The 25,624-nt window shown below is 35.8% G+C and overlaps 2 protein-coding genes across 12 annotated transcripts in view; one reads left to right on the top strand and one right to left on the bottom strand.

The window, feature by feature from the left end:
• Positions 1 to 13,995, top strand: part of LOC126756542 (serine-rich adhesin for platelets) — a 58,281-nt gene extending 44,286 nt beyond the window's left edge. The window contains 4 exon segments of the mRNA XM_050469680.1: positions 633 to 817; positions 5,896 to 6,118; positions 8,669 to 8,758; positions 13,074 to 13,995. Of these exon segments, the coding sequence (XP_050325637.1) occupies positions 633 to 817; positions 5,896 to 6,118; positions 8,669 to 8,758; positions 13,074 to 13,605 (1,030 nt within the window). The 3' untranslated portion in view covers positions 13,606 to 13,995.
• An 8,768-nt stretch (positions 13,996 to 22,763) lies between these two features.
• LOC126756538 (PDZ and LIM domain protein Zasp) overlaps positions 22,764 to 25,624 on the bottom strand; it is a 53,852-nt gene continuing 50,991 nt past the window's right edge. For 8 of the 11 annotated variants that reach the window (XM_050469665.1, XM_050469667.1, XM_050469670.1 and 5 more), the window contains 3 exons: positions 23,880 to 24,063; positions 23,585 to 23,824; positions 22,764 to 23,525 (listed from right to left, as the gene is read on the bottom strand). In XM_050469665.1, coding sequence (XP_050325622.1) covers positions 23,448 to 23,525; positions 23,585 to 23,824; positions 23,880 to 24,063 — 502 coding nt within the window. In that variant the 3' untranslated portion in view covers positions 22,764 to 23,447. Of the gene's footprint in view, positions 23,526 to 23,584; positions 23,825 to 23,879; positions 24,064 to 24,236; positions 25,258 to 25,624 lie in introns of those variants that run through there. The other 3 variants (XM_050469668.1, XM_050469669.1, XM_050469675.1) reach the window with 2 other exon arrangements.

Here is a 25,624-nt window from a genome sequence, read left to right as displayed (position 1 = left end):
AATGTCTCTGGCGTAGTTAGTTATTAATTTATTGCGCTTTTAGTAGGTTTGAACAGTACCGTTAAATGAGGAATACGGCAATCTCCTGTGTTAAATTACAGAACATTATTAATTTATTTTATGATCTTTGTAATCTCACAACTAGAGCGACTGTTTAACGGTGTCGGACAAAACAGACTGCTTAAAATCGTTTTGTGAGCAGTTAGGCTTCTCTAGGTGATTTCGAAAGAAAATTGTTTTGACCCCCTTACCTATTACGTCCCTTATAGGCAGCCGGCGGCATAATTTTTACTTAATTTACGTTTAGCAGACTTCAATTTCAGCTGAGTGAAAGGTTAGTAATTTACCTGTCATTTATCTCTAGACTTCCCTTTTTCAGTTACAAGCTTTAAACCCAATTTTGGTAATTTTATTCGCACTGGGAAATGATCAGAATATATCTCTGTATATGTACCAGCAGTTATAAAAGATCTTTCTATATTTTTGATTCTCGCTCAAATTTATATAAGCTGTCTTTGATTCGCCAAGCGTTGGAGAGGGCAATTATATGTACTTAGTAAATAAAACCAATACTTGTTTTCTAACTTATAATTACTATATTTCTATTAATTTTAATTACTCCCTACTTTCAGATCTCCTTCGGAACGTTCTGGAAAAGGTTGCTGTGGTCAATGGTTTGCCGGACCACCGTTGCGTTCATTGATAGCAGTAGTGGCTCTGGGCGGAATTGCTTGTGCTTTGAGCGGAGCAGCGTTAGGAGCGACAAGCCTTGCCGGACCTCCGTCTTCGCACCTTACAGCTGCACTTCTCATGATAGGTATGTGCTTACTTACAGTATATACTATATACATACATATACATATGTACATATATAAACAAGTACGGTAGTTCTAGGAACATTTATATTATGTATAGAAAGCCATGTCCACTTAATTTTATTGAAATAGCACACATATTGACCGGCATACAAAAATTTTATGAAGGCATATTCAACACATAACGAAAATCCTTATATCCAGCTGTTGCTGGGGTAATTGGTGAAAAAATATTTTTGTTATCCATTTTTTATGGTGTCCTTATTGATATCTTAAGAATACAGAAAAAAAATTTTACAAAAAAATATTAAAAATTAAAATAATTAGAGGGGGGTGGTTGGGGGAGAGACAGGTGTAAAAAAAAATGGCGCACCCTGGTGACATTGATCCTGACTCTCCTGGTGGTCTGAAAAAAAATCAAAAGAAATTCTAAATCAGTAATGATGTTGTTATAGTCTCTACCTCAGGGAACACGAAAAATTTTTTTTTTTGAAAAATGGCGACTGCCTGAAAATAAAAATCATTTTTTACGCTTTTTTTTGAAATTCCTGAATTTTTTTAAAATATTAAAAACAAAAATTTTGCCACGATGCTGGTAGGAACGATAAAGGATTATATAAAGAAGATTCACTCAAAATTTCAAGTAAATCGGTTGTATAGAACTTAAGATAATGCGGTACCGTGTGGAAAAAAGTAGTTTCGAGAAAAACGCGTTTAAAAAATTCGATACGGCCAAAGGGGCTAGGTACTGCGTCACTAAAGTAACTGTAGCTCTTAAAATAATTTTAATTTTTAAAAATCCTTTGGAGGATATGTTCTTAAGGGTCTAAACTTTAAATATATGAAAAAAATCGCATTTTTCAAAATTCTAGAGTAGAATACCCCCTTAAAACATGTTCGGCATTTAAGTGTTCTGCTATTGTTATAAAGAATTTCTTAAATTTTGATATCTTACACATTGGCCAAAATATATGATATGAAGTCAACCGATAATTATAGCATCTCTGTAGTAGGTATATAAAGATAGCGGAAGTATTGACCTTATTTTACACATTTTTGACATAGGGACATATCTTTAAATTTCAAATTGGCTGATATTTTCTGAAAAAAGTCGACCAAAGGCACTGAGGCCCAAATATTCAGTATCTGGGGTTGGCTAAATCAGTTAAGCTTTCTCTACGGGCCTGAGCCCGCATCACTTCATTCGTTTACTTCATTTCCATACTCAGCGATACTGCACGCTACGATTATACACATTAATCGACAGGGATCCGTTTTAGCTTACCCGATCAACGTTATGAGAATCAAAACATTGGAGAAATTCATTGTTACACATTCACCATCGGATTCGTTTGGTTGCAATAATTTTAGGCTAAAAGTTTTGTTATAAAAGTAAAGTATTATTATTTCGTACCCGAGATTAATCGGGTGTGGATGATTCCCACTATTTTGGACACCCAATTAATCGGGAGTGTTTAAAACATATGGCTCGTTGGCGATTTTTTTTTTTTTGGACATGAGATGTGCTACCTTGAAAGAACTAGTATTTGTCCACTCTTTTATTCCTATATCTTCCTCGGTGCTTGATTTGTATAATGTAAAGCGAAAGAATTGGATGTATTGTGATATTCGTCCAATTTATTAGATAAAATGAGAATATCGGGATAATATTATAAGCCAAATTTTGTAGAAAGTAGGCCAGTGTTGTTTGTGACCTATCTATACGATTCCCTGCCGCAAACACTCGCGGCTCTCCACCCTGAACATTAACATAACTTTTTGAAGGGGTTCGTAATAAATAAAATTGCTATATTAGGAATGTCAACAATTTTTGGTTTCCCAATTTTTGGTTTTCAAAAGCAATATAAAGTGATTCTATTCGCACATCGCATTCGCGGTCACCACGCTCCCGAAAATGTGTTAAAACACTAAATGTTTTGTTTTCACCAAAATGATATACATACATATCTGCATAACTGTTTAAAATAGGCAAATATACAAACTGATACTTTAAACAAGAACCATACTTGAACTTGATTTAGATCGATCGGGTTGTATGGCAGCTACATATATACATACATACATATGTTTGTATGTACATATGTACATATGTATATGCTGAAGTGGTCCAATATCGGTTCGGAGCAGATTCTTGGGGGGGAAAGGATGTTTGCAAAATTCCTAAACGATTTCTCAAAAACTGAGGGATGGCTAAATGAACTCAGCGTTGCACGCTGACCATTCATACCTTATACAAATTTTATTCGTGGTAAACTTTATAAATAACAAAGCGCGATATAAACGAAGGTGCTCTGAATATGTCGTGAATTCATAGAGCCAATGCACGTGAATATTAGTTTGCGGTCATAAATTCCTTAATAATTCCAGTGGTAACTGTCTGTCGATAATATCCAAAATATTTGTAAAATTTATAGAAGGACGTATATTCATCGTAACAGAAAAGAGCCGTTATACAGCAGAGCTTCTATAAATAAGCCATTTGGGAAAGCACCAAAACATACTTAAACATATTAATACATTTTCACTAAAAAATTGGGTAGCGAACCAAGGCAGTACACTGAACAAGGACGGTTATGCGGTACTACTCTTCTCTGACACCAAGTCAGTTTAATTGCTGGGCGAGCCAATAAACGTAATTCAAGGCAGTGATGTGGTAATTAGCTCAACATTTTTCGCATAACTTTTTTGTATTAGATTCATATACATATGTACCTTTTTGTACTGAATGCATATTTTCATATGACAACTACAAAAGTTATTTTGCAATATTTTTTGGCGTATCTTTTAGTTGTGTCCTATTGTTAGTCGACCAACAAAACGTTCGTCTTCGCCTCTCTGTAGAGCGATTAAGTAGATCGTATAACATCTCACGCACGTTTTGTGACTTTACTTCATTTAGGCGTCAATTACTCAAATCTTGGCAATTGTACTCGTACTGACCCTCATTCATTTGGTCATTCACGATAATGTGCAGAAGCGAGAAAGGCATAGATTGTTATAGATGACGCAACCTCAAAACTTAATTGTTAGCGTTTCTGTTTTTATGGTTACGTGCCATAATTACTTCACTACATGTTATATAAAAGCAAATAAACTACATATTGGCTTACTGCTCTGCCATTATTATATTCAATTATTAAAGAAATACATTATTTAGTGACATCTGGAAGCTAATAAGCTTTACAGGAATATACTACTTTTTGAATGGTATGGTGTTCAAAATGAACATGTTCATTGCTTCAAAGAGGCGGCATGTACCAATACACTTGTATTTAGACATTTTTATATATTTCACAAATGTTAAATAAGATAAGAAAAATCTTACTATTGTAATAAATTATAAAATCCAAATAAATTAGATAAGGCAGAGACAATACAAAACATGCATAAATAAACACATAAAAATATATGCATTTACATATGTATATGCAACATATAGTACAAGGTCTGTCGCAAAAGAAACAGAACTTTTTAAATATAGCTGTTTCTGGTGGCGCCACCTATTGGTGGGTATATGAAATAAAAAGTTTGATCTCTTGTTGACATTTCGTAAAAATTTTAAGACAATTGGATAACTACAATCCATGTTATCGTTCAAAAAGTGACAGCAGCTTTTGGTCATCGGTCGTAAAATGCAAAGAGCAAATATTAAATTTTGTTTTAAACTTGGGAAAACGTTTACTGAAACATTTCAAATGATGAAAAAAGTTTATGGTGAACAGTGCCTATCCCGTAGTAATGTGCATGAGTGGTTTAAGCGATTCCAAGAAGGTCGTGAGGACCTCTGTGACGATCAGTAGTCGGTCGTCTTCAGAAGTCAAAAATAAAGACAATGCTGATTTGTTTTTACGATTCCGAGGGTATTGTACACCGAGAGTTCGTCCCACCTGGCCAAACGATTAATGCTGTGTTTTACCTTGGTGTTATGAAGCGTCTTTTGTCACGCATTCGTCGTGCTCGACCACAATACCGTGAGGCAGGGTCCTGGCGCCTGTTGCACGAAAATGCGCCGTGTCATCGGTCGACGCTTGTCACTGATTTTTTGACAAAAAACTCCATATTAACCATTAATCACTCCCCTACTCACCTGATCTGGCACCCTGTGATTTTTACCTATTTGGAAAACTTCATTTGCCCATGAAAGGACACTGGTTTCAGGACATTTCAGCTATCCAAAAGGCGATGACCGATATTCTCAAGAGCATTCCGAAAAATGACCTTAAACACTCATTTGAAATGCTAATTGACCGGGCTAAACGCTGTATCGAAGCACAAGGAAACTACTTTGAATAAAAAAATATAACTTTTGAAAAATATTAATTTTTTGTTGTTTTTTTTTAACAGTCCTGTTTCTTTTGCGACAGACCTTGTACATACATACATATATGAGGCATAAATTATATGATAACACACACACACACACATGTATTGCATTGTATAGTTGAAAACAACCCTATGTGGTGTGCCGTACATATACATATATATTTAATTAGATAACTAAGACTTCAAAAATAGTATATAAGGTTTACAAATTTAAAAATAAAATTAGAATGAAATATTTCTCAGCTTGAATAAGGTCTTTGTTTTCCCCCCACCAGTGGTAAGGATCTAAAGAATCTTATTTAAGTTTTAACGTTTGATCATACAAATCAAACAGTTTGATTCTACAAGTCAAACATATGGTTTATACCGTTTTTGGAGAAATGCTATGCTTTCATATCACATTCAAATTGTAACCTTTAACCCAAGAAAGTCTTCAAAAGGATGATTAAGTTTTGTGAATAATATAAGTTTTTGAGATGTTTATGGTTGTGCAACCAATGTAGAATTGGGATCTTGAAGTGGGCTACGCTTTTTATAAAAGTTTTAAGATGGAAATGTGACCTAATTTAAAATTGTACACTCATTACGTCGACAAATATTGTAGATATTTTAGAAATGATGTTAATCAGCCTGTCCTACTTGTTTATGTCTCTTAATATGTACTGCTTTACGAACTTTGTGGTACTTATACATACATTCATATTTAATGCAGTATTTAAAATTTTTCAACTTTTAGGTGTAGGAGTTGTCCTAGTGACTGTGAGCGGTGTAGCATGGCGAATGACGGCACCGGGTGGACCACCATGTCTGGGCTTGGGTTCAGCAGTTGACTTTGCCCGTTGTGGCCGACGACCGTGTGGTCGTGGAGGAGGTAATGCGCATGGTTTACTTTATCCAGAGTTTCAGCATCGGCCACCACCACCTTCCTATCAGGCCAGTATGCAAGAATATAGACTGAGGTAAATGTAAACTCAATGAAGAAACTTTAAACTCTTCATTGAACTGAGAAATTTCTCATTTTAAAATTATTATAGATTTGCTTGTCCTTATATACAATTTAGAATTTTTACTTATCAAATTAAAAGGATTTATGTTTGTATTCACCGTTACACGATATTTCGACAGTAAGACAAATAGCGTATTCTATTCTCAATGAAAATGCCTCATTATACAGACGATCATTGTACAAAATTATTCAAAAAAAATCGTATGAGAACTTCTACCGACAGTGTGAAAATGGCTGAAATCGGAAGATAACTCTGTTCATTCCCCATATAACGGTACTGTTAAAAAGTACTAAAAACGCGATAGATCAATAACTGAATACGCAGAGGCGTACGCTACGAGATGGTATAAGATAGCTTTATAGGAGCTGGTGTGAAAATTGGATAATGGGCGTGACACCGCACACTTTTTGGTGAAATCCCATACCTCGGGGCCTGACCACATCGGACAGCAACCACCTACTTCCCATACAGCACAATTTTAAATTCCACTTGATTTGTTAATTTTTTTTTCATTCCCATCATGAAATTTCTTTGCAAATACCGTAAAAAAAATTCCCTGAAATTTTGAGCCCTTAATATTAACATTAAGGACTGGACCAAGGCATGTTAAAATTTTCCACTGAAATACACGACAATCGTGATTTCTCTTTATCTTTAAATTTCTATAGCTCAGAGGCATTTTATGGCATCGCTTTGACTTTAGACACATATTGCTCAGAATTGAACACTCTACAAAAGTGCCCATTGCGACAAAGTCGAAACTCACACCGCCGAGGTAGTAAGGGGCTCTAAACCTGATTTTCCGCGAAATTCGCATTTTTTTGTATATATCTCGCAAATGACAAGAGCTATAGAAAAAATGTACTTGACAAACTTGTAGGAAATTTTGTTTGCTCCAAAACATGTCTGAGGTCAAAATCACAGGACTTAAAATATATAATTCATTGTTCCAAGCTATCATTTTACTTGATTGCTTGAAAATATTTAGTTCCCAAAAAAACATATCTTATATTTAGTATTATCATTACATATTTATAAAAAAATATATTCAATTGAAGTAATTCTCAGAGTATTTATAGTTTTATAGTTATAGTTCCTTAAACCTTTCATGTCCAAGTTGTTGTGTTAGAGTATTTTCGCATAATTTTCTGTGAAGGCTTTTGTATCACAAACTTCATTTTCATTTTGAAATTATTTTCGTGGTGGCAATTGCGCTCAGTTTCAAATTAGTATTACAATGTTTTCGAAACTTTAACTTGTGTCATACATTTTTTTGTATGTAATATGCAAATATGTACACAAATATTTATAATATAATAGAAGTATTTTAGAAAATGGTGAAGAATAAAAATGAGCTAATGAAAAATATTTGCATCGCGTAAATAAAACATACAAGAATTTGAGATTGAGATATGAAAGTAAATGCGAAAAGATGTGCAATTGCGAGTTACCGGACTGATGTAGCTTATGTGGGCGCAATGGGCAACATCAGAAGAAAATTTCCTGCCAATGAGCAATAAAACTTTCCGCGATGTACCCTTACTTATAGGCCGAATAGAGATACCATATGAGAATCGTCATTCGAGCGCAAATTGCCAATCGTAATATACAAATTTATGGAAATGTGAGCAAATTTTTTTTTAATTTTATGGTTTTTATTATTTTTAGTAATAAAGAACATAAATAAGAAACCAATGAATGGAATATCTCATTAAAAATTAAAAAAAAATTATTTATATGAACAAAATTTTTGTATTCTAGTTGACATTAAAAATAAAATTATTTACAAGGTAAAGGACATATACATTTTTGAATTAAATTTATTAAAGAATACTTTATTTGGTCTCTTATCGTTTGATCGATTGCGGTGAAGCGGTTCGCTACCCCGGTGCCCATTTCTTGTGTGTGATAAGCATCGCAATTTTGAGGGTCGTAACTTATTGTAAATTTTATGCAGATGTTATGTAATGCCTCACAAACGTTAGCAAATCTTCCACTTCTGTGGGGAGATACATTTCTCTCTTGCCATATCCTAAAATTCTCCACCGTCTTTTTAAGATTCCAATGCTTTGTTCAACGATACATCTACCAAATTTTGTTAATGAGGATTCATAATTTGTTTTTTTTTATACTTACGCTATTGCTACGATCTCTTAGCTATCTCCACACTATTTTTTTATCCCCATCACTTTCACTAGAGCTCAAATAAAAAAACAAAGTTGGATCCATTTTGGTATTTAATTAGCTTTTGTTAGTGTATTGAAAATTTCGCAACAGTTTTGCCAGTTCCACATCTATTGTGTCCTAAAAATACCATACAAAGTAATGTGGAATTTAAAAACTATTGTGAATTGAAAATACTTTACGATCCGTTTGCTATCGTAATTTTCTTTCGTGTGTCCGCCGATCCGTGCACGTACATACTTATGTAACGATTCGACCCCAGTCTTATTTACAATAATATATAAGCATATGTTTTACTATGTACATATATACTTTCAGACTCTTACTGTTGGATCGAGACAGGCAAAATGACATTCGCGGCACTTCCCCACCACCAACATATCGCTCATATACCGGCAGTTTAATAAGGTAAATATGAATTTTCAAGAGTATTGCTTGGTAACAAGCTTTGTATTTATAAATATTTGAGAGTTTTTAAAGACATAAATATGTATATATGTATACTTAATTATTAGTCAAAGTTCTATTGAGAAAAATTTAAGGCTAAATTAAATTATGCCAGGCTACCAATGAGAGGTGGAAAGCCATTTATTGACATAGGGTTGGCTTGTAATGTTGTAATTGACACTTTGGAGAGCACCTACAAAGGTTACTTTTAGCAATGGGAAGAGTTTACTGTAGAGATGCAGAAAGAAGACTGTATGCTTCTGATTACATATTTTTGTTATATATGTATGGTACAAGAGATTTTGTTTTGAAAATTAAATCCCACCCTCTATATTGTTTATATTGCATTTATAAAAGACATCAATGCGATTAATAATGAAAACCTGTGCCGACTTCACACCGAACTAGAACAGGTAAGTTTTTTTTGACTTTTTTGAAAACTATCAAAATCATGGTAGGATTAAACCGATCGGAAACGAAAGACAAAATAACAAACATTTTGGGAAGATCTGAGGTCAAGAAAATGAAGGGAATTTTAAAGAATGGTTCATCTCGATTTCCATCAAAACTACGATTCTTACAGAAAAAAGTTATTCATATGTTATCTGTACTGAAATAAATAGAATTTTTTCACATTAGCTCAACATTCATGTGAAATATTCAAATAACCAAATTTTTAGTTTTCTATTTTTATCTTGTACAAACAAATTCTTTCATAAAATTTGATGGAATCGTACCTAATCATTTAAAATATTTATTTTTTCTCCTTATATTGACGTAATATCGACAACACCCTAATTTTCAATCACAAAATGTCAAGTCAAAATATAATTTTTTTTAAGTCAGTAGGGTTTTATGTTCATTGAAGATTCTACTTTCTGATCTAATCTAAAAAATCTACAGAATTTTAATTACGTAAATTCTCACTGTACGAATAATTTACTGTCCCAGTTAACCGCGCAAAAGGGGGATCAAATGTAATTTAATTTTATAACAGCTCGAACTTGTAACAGAACTTACGCCAGAACCAAGTATTTACTCGTATACATTCGCTTAACGTAAAATATTATAATTGGAATCTTAGTTTATAAAACTAAAAATTTCAATATTTTATATCAAATTCATTAAAGAAATTTTTATTGAATTTTTAAACAAATATTTTTGTCAAATTATATAAAAATTTATAAAAAAAAGTTGTGGATTTGTTACATAGTTTAGAGTCTTGATATCCTGACCGATATCCGATAGTTATCAACATGCGAAAATCGTGTTGCTTGTTGTGTGGCCTTGCGCTTATATGATTTCTAATGATTTAAGGAAATTCAAATGTTGCTTATTTAATTGAAATTCAATCTATACAGTTATATTCTGAATATAACATCGTTCAAATTGAGGCCACGACTTCTTTTGCAGGAAAGAATCCGTTGAACCAAATTTTCGGGTACTTTTTCCACCAAATCAAGTCGTATGTCGTGAATAGCACGTTCAATCTTGACTTCTAAAGCTTTAAAAGAGTCTGGTTTATATTTGAAAAGACCAATGACTTCAAATAACTGCACAGGAGGCAGTCTAATGATGTTAAATCACAACTTCTTGGTTACCATCCAATGTCCAACTCCTTGAAATAATCAAATCAAACTTTTCCCGAAATAATGCGTTTGTTGCACGTGCCCCTGTCCTGTTGAAATCAGAAACTTCTTCCAATTGCGCCAATAAAAAGTTGGTTATCATCGATCTGAGTATACTTGACTCCATTGACAGTAATGTGGTCCTACCAGCTCCACTTCGAAAGAAGTACGGACCGATGATTCCACTAGCCCAAACTGTCAATTTAGGTGAATGTAATGGTTGTTCTTGAATAATTTGTAGATAATTTACCACACCACTCAGATGAAAGTGAGCCTCATCGAAAAGATTTTTTAATTATTTTGTTAGCTTGTTAGATATTGGAAAAAGATAATTTTGATAATAAAATTAAATAATTTGTAAACGTTGATGAAATTTTAAACATTGCTGAATACAATGAAAAACAAGTAAGGAAGGGCTAAGAATCAAAGCCAGGGCAATACTTTAAGGTGTAAAACCAATCAAATGGAGTAAAGTCAGCCGGATGTTCGAAAACACTGATATTTGTTATTATATAGGGGCTAGGCCAAGTTTTCGTTCAAATTTATTTATTTTAAGCACAAAGATGCACTGTTATGAATAAAGCATGCTCTCTTATTTAGATTGGGATAACTCACATATTGGCCGATATATGCGGTACAAAGTCACCCCGAAGTTCTAAAACCTTTATATTAAGTATATGGGGACTAAGAGAGGTATTGGTTCGATTCAACCATTTTTGTCATACAGACATACCATTATAAGAGAAGAATTATCATTTCATTATCATTCGATTCCGAAAAATCGATTATTTTACGAGAAAACTCGATTTTCGAGTAGAATCGGAATCGAGTTTACCATCCCTACTGGCAGCCACCGAGTGCACATATAATAACCTGCGCACAATAACCACCACAAAAAAAATGATTTTTTTTCATGTAATTTATATGGAAATGTGGTATTTTTATTGAATTTTTTTATTTTATTGAAATTGAAATGAATTTTTGATGACTCATGCCCAGCTCTTGACCGATGCTATGGCTGCTACCATGCCGGTCTCTTTCGACCAATTCAGCGATTTTATCGCAATTTTCGACGACAGGCCTTCCGGAGCGTGGCGCACCTTCGACCACCTCTACACCAGAACGAAAACGTTGTAACCATCGTTTTGCGGTGGAAATGGAAACTGTATCGGGTCCATAAACTGCACAAATTTTATTGGCGGCCTGAGATGCATTTTTGCCTTTATCGTAGTAGTGCTGTAAAATATGCCGTATTTTCCTTTATTTTGCTCCATGTTTGCGACGCTATAACTCACGAACGACTTAAAAGAAACGACAATCAATCAAACACCTGTTAGCGCGTGAAATGAGCTTTCCAAAAAGGTATAGCATGACCCGATGCGACGAATAAAACTAGAACTACGCGCTTCCAGCGCCAACTAGCGAAAATACTGCAAGACTTTTTTGACAACCTATTATGTATGTACGTACTCGATGGAATTTCCATTGTTTACGCATCGAAAATTTGATATTTGAAGATTGATTTGATTTGATTTGAAGAACAGATTGTTCGTGTTGCATCAGATCAGTTGACGCTGGCGGGTACTCGAATTGATCAACAATGTTGTCTATGCTGAACTGAATTGATTTGATTGTGTTTTTGGCACGAGTGTTTGTTGTGATTTTATCATACTCGTTGCTCTCTGTTCAGTACATTAATCAAACGGCGAGGGGGTAGATAGCATAATTTGCGATGCCTGTGGCATGTTGTGTAATTAATTTTTATTTCTGACCAGAAACGAGTTACTTTTTGAATGATAATTGCTGCTTTGATCGCATAATGGCTTCTAATTAGAAAAGTTTGTTTTATGATAATATGGAAATTGTAAACTTTGTACATAAAAGTGTCATCTTAAGCATATCCTACATTTTTAACAACCCCTATTTGTTTACCTAAGTAAACCCTTTGTATTTTCCAAATTTATGACTTTGGCTACTCAAAGCTACTGAGTGCAAAGAGGGGAAACAAACATATGACCGAATTATTGCTGAGCATGTGATGAAAAGAATTAAACATATAGCTAAATTTATTTCCAACTTATAACAGAATATCTTTTTGAACTTAATTTAAAATCTTCTCACACATTGACATTGATAGAGGTTTTCTGTGAAATTAAAAAGAAATAATAACTGCTGAGCGTTTCCACTTCAAAAGTTAAAAGTCATACATTATTTCCATCATAAGTGACACTTCGCGAAGAAAAGGACTTTGAGTTGCAAGTACAAAATTATATAGTTTTCCGCCCAAATTCCACTCTGGATCCAACCCTGCATACATACATATGTATATCTAATACAGCACAACAAAATTGTTGGAAATGAAACGCTCAAATATTATAATTCTCGCATAAAAATAAAAACGGTTTAGATCGGAAAATCGACTTAGAACTTTCCTACCCCTCGCATGCCCAATATAATGACTTTGTCAAAATCTTTGCATTGGTTGCCACATTTCTTATAATTAAAGTGTATCAAAGCGGACATGAACAATTTATTATTTATTAATTTTTAATAATATTGTAATTAGAAATTAGAATTTTTTGACTAATTAAACTGAATGCAAACAAATGGTATTTTTCTGAAATAAAAACCTCAAATATTTCTTTCAGAGCACCGCTAACAACAACAAGTAGAGGTGCCGGTCCGACCGGCAGCATTGCTGGTACTTCCGAATTTAGTTTCCCGCCCAGCTATAGATCACGGAACACTACTCCAGTTATGATATGCAGTGAACGCAGCGTCGACACCGCCACATCGAACCGTTTGCTGTCCAGCGAGGACATTCCACAACAGTCCACCACGCAACAATTGGACAGCAACAGAGGCAACCCAACAATTTTAACCTTATCAGAACCTAACCGGAGTGTGTGTGAGGTATCCCAAAACACTGAACAGCCGACCCATTCACAAATTCGTCAGGCGTGGACCTCAGCGATTGTGGAAATAGAGGCCTCAAATAGCGATGGAAGCCAAAATTATGGCAAAAATTGTCAAGAAACAAATAAAGTGGAAAATACGAACGCTGTAAACTCAAAGGCGCAGAAGGAGCAGATTACAATTATCACGATATCTAAAAGTGATGGTTCCGCGCAAAGAGACTTGTGCAGTAGAGACCATATCGAGATACTGGCGCATTTGTAAAAAATTAATAAGCATGTTCTTGGTTAAATAAATAGTTATAAAGATTGTTGGGTTGTTTTGAAATTGCAGCATCCTTGTTACAATTGAAGAAATTTGTAAAACATGTTTTGCATTTCCGAAATGATTTAACAAAAACTGTTACTTACCTGTAATTTATATTTTTCCATACTCGTATACATATGTAAATACACATAAGTATGTTATTTCGTAATACTACTTGGCTACGAGCAATTAACTTTCCATTTCCTTATGAAATGGTTCGTTCAAGTATTTTTATTTATAAAATACATAATATATTATATTACTAAAACTAAATTTTATGTAATTATAAATGTTGATACTTCTATTAAATCGAAAAGTGCTACTGTTTGTGGTTCGTTCTGAAGCCTATGTTATATTTCTTTTGTTTCATCTTTATGAAGTCTTTACTTATGACGTGTACTTCTGGATAAAATTTGACGATGACTGGTCAAATGCACGGGCAAACCGACCCAATAAAAAATGTTTTCCTGGATTTGTACAACCTTTTTTATGTTCGTGTAAAAATTGATCTCCATGCGACAAATAAATTATGTTCGGCGGCTGTTTGTTTACGACGTCAAAAGTATTATATTTTAATCGCAAGTAGGAAATTAGAAACTATCAAACAAACTTAATCCCAAATAATGGATTCCATAAAACGGATAAAAATTTATTTCTACTTTTCAACTCAAATACTGGATTTGGATTGAAGTTTTGAAATTCGGTATTATCGACATCAACTCAATCGGTCGAAGAATTTCAATTGAAGAGTTGTCAAACTTTGTAATATTACAGTTTTCTGCACTGTCAACGCCGGTAAGGTTGACTAGTATATGAAGAGCTCCAATGCTTTGCACCAATTTTGTTCATAGTCGTGCAGTTTATTTTAGAAAAATATGAATGCGATATGGAGAACGGAAAAATAAACTAATGTAAATGATCTTGAACTATTTTTAATCAGTTGAAAGAGGCAAGCCGCAACTTGGAAGCATTAAAAACGATAATCTTAGAAAAATTGACGAAGTAACGAGAATACCTGTTTTATGAACGTTTTACATCAGATTTCAAAACATTAAAGCGTTTTCTCCATAACTCACGTTTTCCAAAACCATGTGCCTCATAACTTCAAAACTACTGCACCGATTGTTTATTATTTTATAAATAAATTAAGAGGTAACGCTGGAGAGTTTGACTGTTGTCTGTCAGTCCATCCGTCTATAACAATTCGCCTAAAGCTAATATTATAAGATCCCCTACCAACAATATGCAAATGGATCGAATTGGATGATAACCCCGCCTACTGCCTATATAACGGTACTGTTAAAAACTATTCAAAGCGCGATAAATCAATAACTAAATACGCCACAGACATTAAAATATGAGAGTGCACCCGATTTTCTTTAGGTGAAAGCACATATCTCGGGACTTTCTCCGTCCATGTGACATTATATCGCATATAACAAATGAAAACTTGCCCTAGATCCCACATAACTAACAAGTTTTATGTACTTGAAGGTTTACCGTGGCTTTAATCATTGTTAGTTGCAAGAGTATGAAATGTTCGGTTATTTCCGAACTTAGCTCTTCCTTCCTTGTTTAAAAATAGATTTTAACTGTTTCATCTAAAAGACTCATAAAAATGACCTTGCTTTACACACAATTAACCCTACTCTCCTTAAAAACCTGTTTTTTGGTTCCAAATGAATTAAAGGATTCCACACGGCGATGAGGTTTAGCCACCTCCGTTATTGCTGAAAAAGCCCTTGACTGAGGCGTAATGAAGGGAAGCTTTCTTATAGCGATTTCTTTTCTCACAAAAAATGTTGCATTTATGCTGCCCTGTGCATGGGCTGTCCAAGATGCGAGTTCTATTCTCAACATTTTTTCAGGTTCAATTGTTCTTTTCTCAAAGTGTTGTCTTCTGAATAGGCAAAAGTGCAACATTTTCTCCCCTTTTCATTATGAAAGAGTGTCAATTGCCCCGTGAGTTTTATTTATGGTTTCTGAAGGTTGCAAAAAATTTTAAAGATGTTTTTCCACAAAGCAAAATCATTATTGGAAATTGAAAATGAGTTTTCGATTCATCCTCATCATCATCAGAAAATGAAATGCGGATTATAGTTGTTAAAAGAGATTCCCTACCCAATTAAAAAATGGAACATTTTTGCAGGGTGCATGTGAACATTTGTACAATTTTGCCATATAATGAGGCAACATTTTCGTTGAGAAAAGAATACGCTATTAGATCATTAATCATAGAGAAATTCGCAGATCCTGCGAAATATCTTGGCCTCAATTTCATGCGGTCACTTTGTGATAGGATTTGTGTGGGTGAAAGGCCACAGCGTATCCAGTAAGCTCCTCCTATCAGTAAGGCTAGCCTCTCCCGAGTTGTGGCAGTTCTGACAGGTTATTGCCCTATCGAAGTCCACGATGTAGAGGTTTGAGTATGCTCAAAACTTCTTTTTTTTGTCCCGCGTTGGCGAGACTAAAGCTTAAAAACTTAGGAGTTCACACTTTCCCTCAGTTGGTGGGAATATAAATTAAATGTCTAAGTTAATTTCCCCAATCGATGACGATGGAGCAGACGTTCCATTGCCCGACCATGAAAAACAACAAATCGGCGGGGGCCGTTGGATTGCCGGCCGAGCTATTCCAACACCGCGCCGAAGAACTGATAAGGAGCATGCATCAGCTTCTTAGTAAAATTTGGTCGGTCGAAAGCATGTGAAGATTTGAATTTAAGAGTGTTCTGCCCTATCCACAAAAAGGGAGACCCCACAATCTGCGTCAACTACCGTGGGATAAGTCTCTTAAACATCGCATATAAGGTACCATCGAGCGTATTGTGTGAAATATTAAAGCCCACCGTTAACAAATTTGTTGGACCTTTGCTTTAGGCCTGGAAAATCAACAACTGACCAGATATTCACCAGAATAATCTTAGAAAGACCAGTGCGAAAAGAATCGACACACACCACCTTTTCGTCGGTTTCAAAGCTGCCTCAACACCCGCGCCGTTAGTTCTGCTTTCTCCAGACTGTATAACTAAGAAAAGAAAATGGATGTGGCAGCGAACGATGGCATGGCGAAAAATCTCCTGTCATCAAAAAAACAGTCGTCGCACTCGCGACTAGGTTTCCACGTCGCTGTTGACAGTTATATCTTGGAACCAGCATTAACAGCAACAACAATGTCAGCCTCGAAAACCAACGCCGAATAACTTTTGCCAACAGGTTCTACTTTGAGCTAAGTAGGAAATTGAGAATTCAAATCCTCGCTCGACGAACAAAAACCCAACTCTATGCAGAGACATGGACGATGACAACATCGTCGAAGTTACGTTTTCGAGAGAAAAGTTCTGCGAAAGATTTATGGTCCTTTACGAGTTGGTCACGGCAAACACCACATTCGATGGAACGAGGGGCTGTATGAGATATACGACGACATTGACATACAAGTAGTTCAGCGAATTAAGAGACAGCAGCTGCGCTGGCGAGGTTATGTCATACGTATTGACGAAAACTTTCCAGCTCTGAAAGTCTTCGACGCAATACCCGCCGGAGGAAGCAGAGGAAGAGGAAGAGCTCCACTTCTTTGGAAAGACCAGGTAGAGAAGGACCTGGTTTCGCTCGGAATTTCCAATTGACACCACGTAGCGGAAAGAAGAAGCGACTGGAGCACTGTTGTTAACTCGGCTATAATCGTTTAAGCGGTGCCTACACCAGTAAAGAAGAAGTTAATTTTTATTGACATCAGGACTCTTTGTCTACTTAAAAGATCGTGTACAATAGTTCTATTCTTATGGCTTTACAAAGGAGTAAATGAAGTAGCAAAAGTCTCGAGCATCAGCCGTGGAACCTAATCTTTAACGGCAAATCGAAATATATTGAAACGAAACATTTCAAATTTCCGCGTCGAGTCGCTCGAGTTAGTGGTAGGACTCACTATTCAATCACATTTTTTTATTAATTAAATCTCATTCCTGTGGAAAAGTGTTGAAAGCAATGCATTTAAGATTACTTTGAAAGTAAAGCTTCTGATTTTCAATGGTGTCACATAATCTAATTGGATTTACGTCTTTTCGAACATACGCAAAACCAATATTCGAATCAGCTGTTTAGTAGTGACACAAAACTTGCAAAGTAATAAATTTGGGAGCAATTCTAATAAAATTTTTAATGAGTTCCGTTATTTTAGCTTTAATTTTATTGGAAGAAAAAAGCAATGGAAAAATAAAAGGGAAGCTTTTAGAAGATCAGAGTAATCCACACAACATACAAAGGAAATCACGTGCGATATTTAGCTTGCACTTATATTTTCGTATACATGCTTCTTCTTCTTCTTTATTGCCGTAGAAACCGCTTTCGCGGTTATAGCTGAGTTTACAACAGCGCGCCAGTCGTTCTTCTTTTTTACTGTTTGGCGCCAATTGGAGAATCCAAGTGTAGCCAGCTTCTTCTCTTTCCGAAGGAGTGGAGGTCTACCTCTGCTTCCCCCGGCGGGTACTGCAGTGCTTTCATCCATTCAGACGACATGACCTATCAAGTCTCTTAATTCACTAAACTATGTATGCCAATGTCATCGTATCATATATCAGTAGTTGTTGTATAATTATACAGTTCAGATCCAAAAAAGATGGATATTTACTTCACTATAAAGAAAACTCGCTATATAGAAAAGGAAAACAATTTTGTTCCTTTTAATATTTTTATTTGTAGTAGTCAGTTATTTTGGTTTGCAGTACATTTTTCCACTATTCTTCTTCAATATATTTTTTAAATACATTTAGAAACTTAAACACAGTCTTCATTTCATTTCAGATTCTTCTTTCTATTCATTTGAATCTGTTAAAATAGAAATAATAATGCACATCAGAAAATTATTAGCCACGGTGTTAGCTGGTGCTCCAAAACCCTCTTGAATACTTTCGGTGATATCTTCGTCGGGCGGTTGTCTGTGGTAATGACATCAGGGTCAACATTAATGTAGTCTTTAAATGTGGCATTAATATTAGCAACTGTTTTAAATGAAGACTCTAAAAAGGCGACGTGACGATTTTTAAGTTTTTCAAGCCAGCCTACACTTGCTACAAATTCTCCGTGGCGAATTTGACAGAGAAAGATTGCTACCACGTGCGGCGAATACCCATTTCAGCATTGCTTCGTCAATATCCTCAAAGGCAAACTGATTGCGACTGCTAGAAATGTGAGAAATGGCAATGATTCCAGTTGTCACTTGCATAGGTCGGTGGTTCCCTAAAATACACTTTCAATTTAATGGTAATTAACGATTCAAACCATCAGTCTCTGCTTGTGCTTTGTGAAAGCAACAAAAAACAACACTAATAACACACAACAAAGCGACGTCGATTTCATATGTATAGTATATGCCTCATCAGGAGGCGACAGACTTCTAGCGACATCTGTCAAATATTAAAATAAACACGTTATTATGGACACAGGGCTAGCTTAAGCTACTGTGGGGGCCAGCAGGTGACGAATAGCTGAACGGCCTCCAGATATGCAGATTAGCCCCGACCAAAGAAGCAGAGATAGAAGGTGTAGCGTAAAAAGTTATATTTGCTTAAGTCAAAAGTTATAGTTTCTCTGATGGGGAGAATCCCGTGAATACCACCCATAAATAAGTGTCAAATCTGCAAAATACCGCAAACGTCTCACTCAGAGTGAGCGGCTTACTGGCCAGATTAAGAGCGGCTGAATTAAACACCACCCAGTAGGTATAAAATGGTAGGGGTAGGATCCCGGAAGAATAAGCCGTGGCGAACACGTTAGAAAAATACAAAGTTATGGTGCATGGTGTAAAAAGGCCAGTGCCAGCGGTTTTGGAGGGTGAGCAAGTAGGCTTCCAGCCGTCGATATCCAGCGACTGCAATGATGTGACGGTGGACCACTTGGCCATTGCATCAGATAAAACTAAGTAAAAGTATAAGCAAATGTGCAAATATTGATCCCTTTAGGTGAGCACCAAAGTTAGCTCGATCGCCAGAGAAAACGCCTGTTGGAAAGCACGTACTGGCACAGTCATCTCTACCCGCACTGCAAAAGGAAATCTTGACACTGCAAGGAAAAAATGAAAGTGTGCAAGATCATATACTCGAACTGGGAGAAAATATAAAGAAGTTAGTAAACATAATGAGTCTCCTACAGTGCTCTATAAATAACCCCATGAGGGAACTCCTTAGCAGTATCGACAAAGCTGCATGCGAGCACATAAAAAGACTTGACTGATCTCAAAAACTCCGTTCCACAAAACCAAGTCTTACTGGGTGTTGTAGAAGCCACACCGAAGAGGTTACGTGATGGCAGGCAAGCTTGTCGAAAAACCTACCAAAAAAGACCAAAAGTTTGCATGGAGAATGGAATTAATAAGCAGAAAAGATAGAGAGGACAGGCGAAACTCCGATTATTGTAAGGAGGACAGAAACACCGAGAGATGAAGCCTGGGTTACGGTAAAGCACAAAACCCCTAAAAGTAAAAAGGTGAAGTAGGAAAAAGTCAAGCCACCACAGCCGCCGCGACCGGATGCTCTGGTCATAGCAAAAACTGAAGACATGCCCTACAGTGTTTAGGAGGGGAGCCTTAAGCAGCTTGGAGAAAATGTATCGCGAATAAGAAAGTCTGCGAAGGGAGAGATCCTGCTCGAGCTGTCCCTTTTTCGTAGAAGCCTGCAAAAAGAAAAAGTAATGAAAATATCAAAAGTAAACTTAAACCACTGCGAAGCCACACAAGAACTCTTAACGCAATCCGTATGTGAAAAGCAAATAGATTTCGTATTAATATGTGAGCAGTACACAAACCCTAGTTCAAATACGTGGATTTCTGATAACACTAAAAAGTAATTTGGGCCTGTGGTGATGAAACTATGACCACTGACGCACAAATCTTTTTACATGAGAGTAAAAATGTATGGAATACATTTCTACAGTTGTTACTTGCCAGCGAGCTTTCCGCAGACAGATTTTGAAAAATTCTATTCGAACATAATAGCAGGAGACTTCAACGCATGGGTCTTACAATGAAGAAATAAAAGCACAAATCAGCGAGGGCTTGCATTACTCAGATCCTTCGGGCTACTCGATATTGTGTTGCTAAACACAGGATGTAAAATTATTGATATAACGTTTGCTAGCAAATCTCTGGCTCGAACAGCAGAACGGCAGGTGTGTGACACGTGCACACACAGTGACCATTTCTAAATTATTATAGATGTAAGCCTTCCCGTAAGACTAAGAAGATGTGCGCGTGAAAAAAAGCGCAAGCTAGAGGGTGGAAAGAAAACACAATGGAGGAGAACTTATTCAAACTGGTGTTGAATGAAGATATTCATGAATCAGGGGACGCAAATCAGCAGGCTAAGTCTTTAGTGCAACATATCTGCAGGGCTTGTGACGCCGCCATGATCCGAAGGAAAAAACTCCCGATACCAAAGCCAGCATACTGGTGGAAAAACGTAATTCAACAATTGCGGAAAAGTTGTATTAAAGCGAGGCGTCAGTACTAGAGAGGTGCAGGTACGGGAGAACATGAGGGTTTACGTGAAAACTTTAAGACCAAGCGCAAGGAACTTAAAAAAGTTATAAAAAATTGTAAAGCTATGTACTTCAAAGCGATTTGTAATAAACTCGATGAAAATTCGTGGGCGGTACGTGCAAGTTGGTCATGTCCAAAGTTCAAGGTCTCAAAGGGCAAACGCTGGCCTGTACAATACTTCTTAAAAATGTTGTTGAAACACTTTTTCCAACGCAGGACATGCAGGAGAAAGATCGGGGTTTTTTCGGAAAGGAGCTGAAGATGGTTTCCGCAGAAAGCGCTCCACTGTCGACGCAATCAAAAAGCTGACGGGAATAGCAGATAAAGCTATTGAAGGTACACAAAATATGGTGCAATTATCACATTTGATGTGAAAAAATCAACTACACGATGCACATTGAAACAACCTGTGAAAAGCTGCACGAGTCATATCAGCCTTATCGCGAATCATGGCCAACATAGGTGGACCAAACCAAGACAGACGGTCGCTTTTAGCCAATGTTAAGCTGGGTGGATAGAAATCTTGGACATACGGATTTTTATATGACGCAATTTTTAACTGGCTATGGACGATTTAAAGAGTACCTGTACAAGTATGGCTACGATAACGGAGTGACGTGTTTCTTTTGAGTGTGCCCAACATTTAATGAAGAAAGAAATCTACTAGAACAGCAGATAGCAGAGCACGTATGTATCTCCGGATAATATAGTACCTAAACAGCGTGCAGGCTCTTAGTTGTCGCTCTCGTCTAATTAAAAATATTTCTAATTTTACCGACGAGTGCAGAGTGGACTAGTGATGCCACTAATATGTAAAATGTAAAATTATTCAAAGCTCCACCAAAACTGACGTTATTTTACAAAGAGAAGTCATGTCGTGTCACTCTATACTATGTATCTTGAAGTTGCGGTCGCAAAAAATGCTTGGTTATAAGGAAATATTCGCTATAGGGAAATTCGTTATATGGAGATCATAAATTGTATACTCAAGGTAGATTCAAAACACAGTGTTCTTATAATTGATTCGCTATAAAGAAAACATTGTTATATAAGAGTTCGTTATAGGCAGTTCCGACTGTATCTGGGGCCCTATTCTGTATCTCGATTCGAAAATGTATTCTATTCGAAATTCGGATCTACACTATAATTATCCGAAAGTTGTACCACCCTGTGCCAGAATAAATACGTACAATTTCTTTTTTGCTTTCTACAACTCAAAAGTTAACGAATATTTTATTCGAAAATTGGCTTGAAAATTCGAAAATCGAGTTACAGAATGTAAAAAATCCGAATTCGAGTAAATTTTTTTTCGAATCGAGTTACAGAATAGGCCCCCTGATTGTACTCAAAATTTATTTAAAAAAAAACAAGCAAAATTCAAATTCGGCTGCGCTTAACCTTGCATAGGTTGAAGTTTTCTTACAAGTTGAAATCCAAGTGACTATCGCTCCGTCCCGAACTTAACCCTTAATTGTATATAATGAATGATTAAATCTAACTGTACATTGTAGTGCTGTTTACTACTTACGTGGTGCGTTTATATATTATATACAAATGTCTTTTATGTAATATTACAAGATAAATTATCGAACTCGGAAAGCTTCCTTTTATTATTAATTAACATTCGCCATTTATGACAAGGGACTTCAGAAATAGCTATATATGTATATGTAATTAAATTTGAATGTATGTATATTCAATGAGGCTGAAAATACAAGGCCTTCGCCTCAAAAAAAAAAAAACTAAAACAAAGTAAAAACACATTTAATTAAAACACAATTAGTTTAAAACGATTTAAAATCAATTTGATAAAACGGGATTACAATTCTAGATATTTACTTTTATTTTACAATACAATTAAAATATCGCTAGAGACTGTTTTGCATATGTATGTATATGGTCTCACATGTATGCACGTTGCAGTTATTCACATTATGCGCGATTGTAAGTAATTGTTTGATATTTTAACGTCCAAGGGTGGAGAGAATTTCACTGTACTTAAGCTTCGTTCGAGTTCTCGTTTAGTCATGTACAGCTAATACATTTAGATTTAAAGTTGTGTTAATTTGGTTTCCCAAAATAACGCCAAAAATTATTAACTTAACTCAGAATTATTATTTTAATTCAGAAATCGTGATATTGAGACTGAGAAATGTTTCTTTTCGAGGTTTTTGTTATTTTTCGAGGATTTTTGCATATTTTGTAAGTGGGGTGGTATTGTTATATCCGTGATCCCTGATGTACAGTTACATAACGTTACAAATTGTTTAGCGCGCGTGATTTTTACAGAAGGGACGGCCGCCCTTATTGTAGAAGCTCTGGCCTTCCAAATTTTGTTTACAATACTAAAAAACATAAGTAATATTAATGACATTTAACATAAGACTTAAATTTTATAACTTACAGTACAATTGAAGCATTGACTGTGATAATTATGGTTCAACGCTTCGACCCATCTATCACCTGCTTCAACTGGGAATCCGCAAGCGAAGCATTTGGTTGTAAAAAGTTCATTCCAATCCGCTTCGCAGTATGCATTGCCATCTTCTAAGAAGAAAGGGGTGTTGCCAAAAAGTTTACCACAGTGACCACATGTGAAGCATTCTGGATGGAATTGCTTGCCGATGGCATTCAAGCAATCACCCTAATCGATAAAAAATGTTCATTCCACTTCATTTAAATAATAATAACGAACTTACCTTTATTTTGCTTCCACACTTGCTACATGTAGGAGCTAAATACTTCTCAAAACAGTATTCACAATAAAGATCGCCTTTCTCCTCAACGAATCCAATGTCCTGCAATGGACGACGACAGTTGGCATTTACACAAATGAAGTGTTCCGGACACCAGATACGTCCCAATGCCGTAATGAAAGGTCCTCTGAATTGGAAAAATTACAAAAACTTTTAAAATATTTTGAACAAATGTATATTTGCAATCTCCCTTAGCGAGATGTCATATAACATACGTACATATGCATAACTTGAATTCATATTAACACATAGAAAAGTAATGCCACATTTTGTTAATCATATAAACACTCGTTTACTCACTTAGTTATTTCTAAATTACACTGGCAGCAGATCGGACGCTTTCCATCTTTTAGTAACTGACTTACAACCTCTTCATTTTCCGGCGGCATAACTGCGTTTGGCAGACCCTCACCATTACTTGACTTTGGACCAAGAGCTCGAACGTGTATACTAAACGCTGGTCCTTCTCGTGCACTATCACTTACATTGAGATCAGTTGGTTCGATATATGACCGTCGATCAAGCTCATGAGTGGAAATTTCACCTTCTCTTTGACTTGAACTTTGTTTTAGTGGACCGCCAGTCTTTTCACGATATATCACATCTTGTGGTTTACTTGCAGAGGGAATATCGTTTGATTGACAACTTGTAATATCAGCCCGCTGAGCTGATTTAATGGAGTTGTCGGTTTCGGTCGCATGTGTATGATGTGGAACGTCAACAGTCTGGGGAGTTGAGGTGTAATTCTGTTTGTTGTTATCACAAATACCAAGTAATTTTCCCATAGGATGGCTAGTAGGCAACTTTGCGGCAAATGTAGTGTTAAGCTCCTTTTGAGAAAACATTTCTGGATTCGGCTTTTGACAAGTAATCTCACTTTCAATGTATGCATTTTGCTCAGGCAACTGCTGAACAGTAACCACCGGTTTCAAAGCCACTGGAAGAGTTGGATCAACATTTTTGAAGTCCTCTAAATCGAAGCGCTTTCGAATTACCATGGGACTTCTTGATTGATTGGAGCTACAATTGCTTCGCAAACTAGATGTACTACCACCGTGAGATGACGTCGGCATCGTACCGCGATTATTTGCCAATCGGGCTTCCAACATATTTGAAATAATTTTTCCCGCTTCTGTCATAAAATTGTCCATCTTATCTCCTACATTCATTAAACCAATGGATTCGGTCAACATAGCAGTAGCGTTACCATCGGCTTGCAAGTCAGTATCCGATTGATGAGCGTGCGAAATATTCCGATTCATTTTCGAATTTACTTTGTGTGGAAGTGTAGCGTTAGCATTAGTGGGTTTAGTGCAAAGCTCTGCAAAATGGAAAAAATAGAAACACAACGGTATCGAGCCAAGGGTTATAATGGGTTAAACGGCACATATAATTAAAGAAAAGTGTATGCATTCCAAAATGGTTAATTTAAAATACATACATGTGTAAATATATTAAAATTTTCTGTATACCTAAGGCTGGATATGCTCGATCAATAAAATGGGTTAGAAAAGGGTAACCAAATATTTAACGGAATAGTAGAAATCAAATTCAATTTAATAAACAAAACTTAAAAAGTCAGAAAATATATTATCATGCTTAACGTACATCTTAACATTTTCATTTAAGTATATTTAAACAACAACAATTCATCCATAGCATAAAACCAAAAAACACCAAACTCTCAA

The sequence above is a fragment of the Bactrocera neohumeralis genome, chromosome 4 (assembly GCF_024586455.1).
Source record: "Bactrocera neohumeralis isolate Rockhampton chromosome 4, APGP_CSIRO_Bneo_wtdbg2-racon-allhic-juicebox.fasta_v2, whole genome shotgun sequence".
Classification (NCBI taxonomy): Eukaryota; Metazoa; Arthropoda; class Insecta; order Diptera; family Tephritidae; genus Bactrocera; species Bactrocera neohumeralis.
Note: the sequence above shows the minus strand (reverse complement) of the source record. Positions and strands in the feature narration are given on the sequence as shown.